The sequence below is a fragment of the Suricata suricatta genome, chromosome 12 (genome assembly GCF_006229205.1).
Source record: "Suricata suricatta isolate VVHF042 chromosome 12, meerkat_22Aug2017_6uvM2_HiC, whole genome shotgun sequence".
Taxonomy (NCBI): domain Eukaryota; kingdom Metazoa; phylum Chordata; class Mammalia; order Carnivora; family Herpestidae; genus Suricata; species Suricata suricatta.
This window is the reverse complement of record NC_043711.1, coordinates 10,553,676-10,562,517: the sequence shown is the minus strand read 5'-3', so window position 1 is coordinate 10,562,517 and position 8,842 is coordinate 10,553,676. Positions and strand designations below refer to the sequence as shown.

Here is an 8,842-nt window from a genome sequence, read left to right as displayed (position 1 = left end):
GGGGGGGGCAGAGACAGTGAGGGAGGAGCGTAGAGAGATGGAGAAACAGAATATGAAGCAGGTTCCAGGCTCTGAGCTGTCAGCACAGCTTGAACCCACAAACCGCAAGATCATGACCTGTGCCCCAGTCGATTGCTTAACTGACTGAGTCACCTTGGTGTCCCAGAGGATTCACTACTTATAACGGGTCGCTTGGGAACATGATTCATTAGAGAAATTTCCTTCGCATGCAAAAGTGTTCCACTTGGGAACCGTGCTGCAGTAACAAGAGGGTAATGGACCTAATGAGCAGATACAGGGAGCTGTAAATACCTCCTGCTCTCCTGTCTGTCAGCTATCCAGGGAGGAATTCAGGCTTCCGCAAAGAGACTTTCCTATCAGACCACCCAGCCAGGTGAGTCCAACAGCCCAGTGCGCCGTGGATGAGAGGGTCAGAGAGAATGGAAGTCAAGATCATTCACTGTCATCACTCGAGAGCCAATTCAACATAGCCCAGAGCAAGTGATCACTGCGTGTTTGCTTAATGAAGTAATCCATGTATTTATTCAGTGGCTGTGTCAGTTTCAGAGTGGCTGCTACTCACACTTTTGAATGTCTTTTATAGTTTATAGCATTAAATTACTGTTATGGCCATGCTAATAGAAATTTGTTGAGACTGGTAAATTCAATGTGTGGTTCTAATTAGACATAATTTTATCCCCCAGGAGACATTGATCAATATCTGGAGACTCTTTGTCTGTCACACTGGAGGGGGGTGTATGGAGGCCAGGGATGTTCTGACATCTCACAAGGCACAGGCTGCTCCCCATCACAGGGCAGGTGCTGGTCAGGATGCCCATAGTACAGAGACTCGGGAGTTAAAGAGTATCAGTACTTGTAACATAACTGCTTTCAGGTTCCACCTTCAACCTTGTAATACTTACTCTTAAGCAACAAATTCAGAATGATGTTTTGGCTCCTATTTGAAAGTTTCAACTACAAGCAATGTAACAGCCCTAGAAGTTATTTTCCATACTGTCGATCAAGGAGACAGTTCTTGCTACTTTCCCAAACTCTCCGTCAATTTCAGCAAACTTCATGTTTGATGACCATTCTGATTGGTTTTATTATTTTATGCCCATATGTTATTTTCTCTGTCTTTCACTTTTAAAACATTGTCAGCATTTCAAATGACTTCCTGAGATCCTTGTTTCTCCATTGATTCTTGGAACATATTTTGAACATAATTGTTTTAAATGTTACTTAAATAAATCTATCTTCTTAATTCTGAGTTTATCCCTTTATTTAAGTGGTTTTGCTCACCTGTCAATGTTATATGTAGTTTCCTTGATGTTCTGCTATATTATATTTTTACACTTACACTGGGAGATCATAACCCTCTGAATTTTTGTAAAGTGTCTGTGAGAGGGGACCAATTTCATATTCTTCCAGATAGATATCCATTGATGCCAGCATTGGTTTAGATCTCCCTTTATTCTAGCTATTATTTAACAATTCAACCTTTTCCAACTAAACTGAAATACAATCTTGCCATATGGTAAATGTCTTTATACATTGAGACCTAATTTCTGAGTCATTACACAAACAAAAACTGAGCATTCTAGGAACAATATATATTATATTCTTTCATGTATAGGCCTCTGACTAATTATGAACCCATGTTGATATCCTTAAGAGTTTCCTTTTTATAGTCTATTTCAGTTTGTTTTTATTTTTCAAATAACTTTACTTTGGACAGTTGTTTTGAAAAGAGTCCTTTTAACCTGGTTTCATTGTCCCCTTATTTTTTTTAATTCTATACTTTTTCATATTCTTCGGGTTTTCATATTAACCATATATTCACATACCTTTGTGACAAAAACAAAAGTAGACAAAGAAGGTGGAATCCCTGCACAAGTGCATACTGCTCTGTAGCATCAAGGACAGAGATCAATAATATAAATATATGGGTGGTGGGGTGCCTGGTGGCTCAGTCGGTTAAGCAGCCAACTTTGGCTCAGGTCATGATCTTGCGGTTCGAGTCCCATATCAGGCTCTGTGCTGACAGCTCAGAGCATGGAGCCTGCTTCAGATTCTGTGTCTCCTTCTCTCTCTGCCCTTCTTCTGATCACACTCTGTCTCTCTGTCTTTCAAAAATAAACACTGAAACATTAAAAAATATACATATGGGTGGGATAATGCTCTTAAGTATAATTGTATGAAACAACTGATTTGGTGTACAGAAGTGGACTGTTGTGCTGTCGGCAGGATTCACAGGGCATGGTCTGGGGAAGCCTTTGCATGTTGGATGAAATACAGAATGAGGATTAGAGGGTGCCTATTGGGTTTGTGAAAAGAAGATCAAACCCAGAGTCCAAGAATGTCAATGAGAAGATGCCACACGGAGAAGGGAGATGAGCACCTGGGTGGTTCAGTTGGTTAAGAGACCTCTTGGTTTAGGCTCAGGTCAGATCTCATGGTTCGTGAGATCAAGCCCTATGTTAGGCTCTGTGCTGACAGCACTGAGTCAGTTTGACTCCCTCCCCTGTTTGTGCTCTCTCTCTCTCTCTCTCTCTCTCTCTCTCTCTTCCCTGCTTGTGCTCTGTCTCTGTCTCAAAAAATAAAAAAATAAAAAAAGGAAAGGGATGAAAGGGCTGCCCTCATCGGCTATCAGCCCACATGAAAGTGAATTGGCCAATTAATGATACAAGAGGCACATGAAAAATAAATCTCCTATGCTTGATATTTTAAATGCCCAACTTTTATTGTATTATGTATGCTTCCTTTTGTGAAGTGTTGGTTTATCCCTTTGCTCATTAGTTCCCCTTGAGTCCGCCATGTGTAAGGTGTTTGACATTGTAAAGATATCACTACTTTTGTCTTTTGGATGAGTTAAATTTGTACTCATATGATTTTTTTGCTGGGCATCAGGGGATGTAATCGGGTGCAAAGCTGCCAGAAGCAAGAGAGATTACTGTTCTTCACAGTCTCTTGGGGACCTCGCGCTCATTAGATCATTGCTCTGCTGTCGTAGACTCAGGGTCTGGTCTAGCAAGAGAGCAGACACAGGAGTCTAATGCAAGAGAGGCTAAGGTCCAGGGAGAGACAAGAGTAGTAAAAGTCCTTGCTCTGTTTTTGTTAGGATCAGAAGGCTTACCCAAAGAGACAATGAAACCATGAACATTAACTCTTGGGTGGGAAGGAAAGGGGTTTTTAAAGATAATGGGTGTTATGGGTTTGGGTGAATACAAAACAAGATCCTGGCTCCAGGGTCAACAGGCACCTTTCTTTTGCTAATGAGCTCCGCTCTGGGCAACCTAGCCCTGCTGAAGTCTAAGGCCCTATTTGCCTGTTCTCCTATTTTGGTCCTTTTTTCCTGTGAAAGCATCTTTCTGCTATTGACTAAGTTGGGGTGTGTTTCCACCCTGAATACCTAATCTTGTTTACGTCACTTTTGATGCTTCCATCCCAAGATTTCCTATTCCTATACATTTGTACATACTGGGGGTCTTTGCCCTGCTTACCTAACCTTGTTTACCTATTCTTGGATGCGTTCATCTTGTGTCTTTCTATTTATTTATGCCTTGTTAACCCATCAATGCAAGTTCAGGAAATTTCTAAGCTTAATTCCTACACTCTGCCTCACCCATTTCATTCACCACCCCTCTGTCTTTCCACTTATTAAACAGATTTTTTTTAATTTAAAAATTTTATTTTTTTTTACTTTATAAAGTTTCATATTTTTTTAACATATGCAATTATTTTCCATCATTTACACTACAGTAGTTACAATGACACTCCAAACAATAGCAAAGTAAAAAATCAAAACACCAACTTCTGTTTCATGTAATTAGACTTATACAGAAATTAGAAGGTTAAGTAACAACTAGTTAATCACCTAATTTCACAGCTATCTGAAGTGGCAATCGTTATATAGCAGCTTATCTATGATACATTCAAGATACATTATACAATTTATTACTTGTTCATAGGCTACAACATAGCCTGCTTAATACCTTTCCTTAAACAGATTTTTTTAAAGTTTGTGCAATACCCAGCAGGAGATGGCCATCCCAATATGGAGATTCAACTTCATTTTTCATGGGAAGCTTAGGAATTAACATTTCCAGGGCCCATTTCTACATTTCTCTGGGGAAGGATCGCTGATCTGGTCTACATGGGTTCTATCCATTCTCAGCATAACCAGGATTTGGGGGGGGGGGTGCTGTAAAGACAGGAAATTCACAACCCAGGAGGCCACAGGGTCCTGTGCATGTGTGTAATTGTTGAGGGTGAGCAGTCTTCTCAAAGGAGGCCAGGACTCCCAATATCGAGGTAATACTACACAGGGACCAGTACTCAGTCAAGAAAAGGGAGCAAGATGGGGATCCGTGTTAGTTCACGCGATGTGTGTGTTGCACGATGAATACAGAGGGAGAAGTAGTGTGGGCAAGGACGTCCCGGTGCCTTGGGGTCACAGTTGTAGCAGAGAGGCTACTTCCTTCATCCCACGTATGGCAGTGTCTGTCATCAGTCTCCCTCAGACTCATTCCCCTTGCAGCACTGGCTTCACTTTTTGACTTGAACAATTGAAACAAGTACCTTCCTCAGGGCCTTTGCACTGGCCATTCCCTCTGCTGGGCACATGCTTCCCTCATAATCTTGCATCTACCTCTCTGTCTTATCAAGGTCTGTGTTCCAGTGTCACCTTATTGGAGAATTTGCTCAAATACCCCCAGGAATAGAAGGCCCTCTTTGCTCTCTGTTTTATGCCTGTTTTCTTCTTTTCTTCACAGCACCCCTCAGCATCTAAAAAGTTATCTAAATCTCTTATTTGCTTATATATTTTTTCTCTATCATTGTAGGACTTTTATTTTTTAACACTTTGTGCTCATTCCTTAGATAGTGCCTGAAACACGGTCAGCACTGAATTTATATTCCTGAAATGCTTGATGAATTTCTCCATAAAACTATAAAATATATGATCCCTTAGGAAAGAAGCTGATTGAAAATAAAAAGAAGAACATATTAGAAGTGGTAGAGAGGATACCCTGAAAGGGACCATATTCGTACACAACATATTAAAATGAATTTCTGGACTGCAAATTATGAAAGTAGCATTTCAATTCTGTGAGTAATGAAAGTTTACGTGAAAAGTACTCATGTGATTTCCTTCTTTCCAAGAAGCCACCTCTACCACATGGAACTGAGCAATGAAACACGGATTTCAGAATTTTTTCTTCTGGGATTTTCAGACAAACCAGAACTACAACCCCTCATATTTGGACTTTTCCTCTCCATGTACTTGATCACAGTCTTTGGAAACCTGATCATCATCTTGGCCATCAGCACAGACCCCAACCTCCACACGCCCATGTACTTCTTCCTCGCCAACCTGTCCTTTGTAGACATCTGCTTCACCTCCACCACCGTCCCCAAGATGCTGTGGAACATCCAGATGCAGAGCAAAGCCATAACCTACGCAGGCTGCCTCACACAGATTTATTTTCTCATACTCTTTGCTGTGCTGGACGTCTTCCTCCTGAGTGTGATGGCCTATGACCGCTTCGTGGCCATCTGTCACCCCCTGCACTACACGATCATCATGAACCCCCGGCTGTGTGCACTGCTGGTTCTGGTGTCCTGGATCATGTGTATCCTGAATTCCCTGTTACAAAGTTTAATGATGTTGCGGCTTTCTTTCTGTGCACACTTGCACATCCCCCACTTTTTCTGTGAACTCAATGAGATGCTCCAACTTGCCTGTTCTGACACCTTTCTTAACAACTTGGTGATGTATTTTGCAGCTGTCCTGCTGGGTGGTGGTCCTTTTGCTGGGATCCTTTATTCTTATTCTAAGATAGTTTCCTCTATACGTAGGATTGCATCAGCTCAGGGCAAGTATAAAACATTTTCCACCTGTGCGTCTCACCTCTCAGTTGTCTGTTTATTTTACTGTACAATGCTAGGAGTGTACCTTAGCTCCGCTGCCACCCAGAGCTCCCACTCAAGTGCTGTAGCCTCAGTGATGTACACGGTGGTCACGCCCATGCTGAACCCCTTCATCTACAGCCTGAGGAACAGAGACATAAAAAGTGCTCTGAAAAGAATTGTTGGGGTTCCAGTGATGTAATGGCTAACTGTTTTGGAGCTAAAGAGGTGCCCATGACTGCAGGGCAGAGCCTCAGAGACAAGAACTTCTATTCCTTGTTTAGACTGTGGAAGTAAAATTGGCTCCTTCTATTTATCTCCTGGAATTTCCATTTGTTAGAATTCAACTTCTCTAGACATTTAAGTCACTCACTTTATCAAGCTTCTGCTCCGTCTGATATACAGTTTCCCCTTTGTCTATTTTCATATATTCTCAATGTTTTCCCCAACCTTGGATTGCAAATGCCTGGAAATGTTTGTATCTAATGGGAGAAGTTAGATTTCTTAGAAATAGATTCATTTCAAATGACTTATACTATGAGAAGTGAATCCCCCCTAGATTTCCCAAGAACATAATCATAAGTTGTATTCTTCATATGGAGTAAAGCTACACTTGGCCCCTAAGCCCTGTGCATAACTTTATTATAGATAAACATAGAAACTAAAGTTTTCACCTTGAGTCTGTCAATCTTTGTACCTCACAACCTTAAGTACTTCTTATGATGCTGACTCTAACAGTGTTCCCTTATAAGCCTCTGGCTATGAATCTCATAAGGAAAGAATAAAATGCATGGAAATAAACTTTTTACTCCAAAGAAAACGTTCAAGTGTAGTGATTGTATCTTGTGTGTGTGCATGTGTGTGTGTGTGTTGTGTTTGTGTATGTTTGAACACATTTTTCTTTCAAATAAGCACATTCAAATGTGTACACACACAGATGATTTATGATTTCATCTTCTATGTTGAAAGGAGACTTGAGAGAAAGTTGGAGAGGATAGCACTGAAAAGGATGAATGGTTGAAGCAGAGATAAAGACACAAAATTGTAAATTACATTGGGTGAACTTAATTTTTGTTTTTAAATTTATTTATTTAAATTTGAGTGAGTTAACATACAGGTTAGTATTGGTTTCAGGAGTAGAAGTTAGTGATTCACCACTTACATACAGCACCCAGTGCTTTTCCCAACAAGGGCCGTCCTTAATGCCCCTTACCCATTTAGCCCATTTCCCCACACATCTCCCCTCCAGCACCTGTCAATGTGTTCTCTTTATTCAAAAATCTCTTATGGCTTGCCACCTTGTCTGTTTTAGTCTTATTTTTCCTTCCATTTCCTTATGTTCATCTGTTTTGTTTCTTAAGTTCCACATATGAGGGAAATCATATGACATTTGTCTTTCTATGACTGACTTATTTCACTTAGCATAATACTATCTCGTTTCATCCATGTTGTTGTATCTGGCAAAATTTCATTCTTTTTGTAGACGTATACCACATCTTCTTTATCTATTAAAGGGGCACACTCACTCAAATATTTATAGCAACACATCAACAACAGACAAATTCTGGAGGAGTCCAAATGTTCATCGACTAATGGATGCATAAGGAGGTAGGTGACCCTAATTTTGATCATGAGTCCCTTTCCTGTTTTGCTGCCTCAAAGGCAGTATAGTCAGACCAAACTCATATTTATGCCCACAGGAATCCACTCTACCAGCTGCTCAGCAGAATATCTCCAATCGATTAATTTTTTCCTACATTATTTGGGTTCTTTACATGTCAATTGCCCTTAACTATGGGAAGCTACTGAGTGAACTGAGAGGCTTAAAGTTGGTTGTCTCAAATAATTTTATTGACTATGTTTTTATGAGATTCTTACTGCTGCTATAAAATATCCCCACACTAGCTGCTTCAAACAAACACATACAGGCTCTTCCATTTCTGGAACTGAAAGCTTGGAAAGAGTCTCAGGGCTAATAGCAAGACGTCTGCACAGTTGGTTTACCTCGACAGGCTTAGCAGAGAATATCTTGCAGTCTCTGTTGCTGGCCACCTGCGTTCCTTGGTCATGGCTCTTCCTCCACCTTCAGAGCCAGCAGGGTAACATTTTTAAAGTCTCTCAGACGTCAACTGTTTTGTCTCCTTCCTCGACAGTTGGGGGACCATCATGATGACCTTAGTCCCATGTAGATAATCACAACTAGACTTTTTATCTCAATGACAGCTGATTAGCAGCCCTGGTCAATTTGCCACCTTAATCCTTCTTTGCTATAAAAAAATAATCTGTTAAAGGTACTGGGGATTAGGATGTGGACATATTTGGAGGCCCTCATTCTGCACACTACAAAGTCTTTTTTGTAAGTATATTATTTTGGTCACTTATTAAAGCAATAAACACAGAATTTACACAGCTGGAAGAATGAACAAATTACATGCAGTGACAATATTTGGTGCAGAAGACTTAAAACTACCCACACCTATCTCTAATACAGGGTCACCTCCTAGCTAATCAGAGTGGTCCACAGACCAGGACTCACTATCTATATCACCCAGGAACTTGTAGAAATGCAGATTCTCTGGGCCACTCGGGATGGATCATCTGATTCTGCATTTGTAGTGGGATCTGTGTGGGTTCACAGGCACACTGAAGTTGGAGAAATGCTGGTCTAGCTGGGCTTCTCACCTTTTGTGGCTGACATTTGTGGCAGGATAATATGTTGGGGGGATTTCCTTTGCACTGCAGGTGCTTCACAGCATCCCTTCAGACCTTGCTGGACATCCTAGGGCAAGGTTCACATATGACTGAGAACCGCTGTCCCAGAGTTTGAGAGCTAGAAGCATCTTCACAGAACCAAACTTAAGGGACACCACATGCTCAGATATTAAATTTGAACAGATGACTAGACCCCACCAAGCACCACTTCTATAATGCA

The 8,842-nt window shown here is 40.9% G+C and overlaps 1 protein-coding gene across 1 annotated transcript; it reads left to right on the top strand.

Moving 5' to 3' along the window:
• Positions 1–5,116: 5,116 nt before the first annotated feature.
• On the top strand, positions 5,117–6,112 carry LOC115275004 (olfactory receptor-like protein OLF4). Its single transcript, XM_029918586.1, has one exon. It carries the CDS (start codon positions 5,117–5,119, stop codon positions 6,110–6,112), a length of 996 nt encoding a protein of 331 aa, XP_029774446.1.
• Positions 6,113–8,842: the final 2,730 nt, after the last annotated feature.

Bases quoted from the DNA above. Each gene is read 5' to 3' on its own strand.
- LOC115275004 (XM_029918586.1), top strand. From the start codon at position 5,117: ATGAAAGTTTACGTGAAAAGTACTCATGTGATTTCCTTCTTTCCAAGA.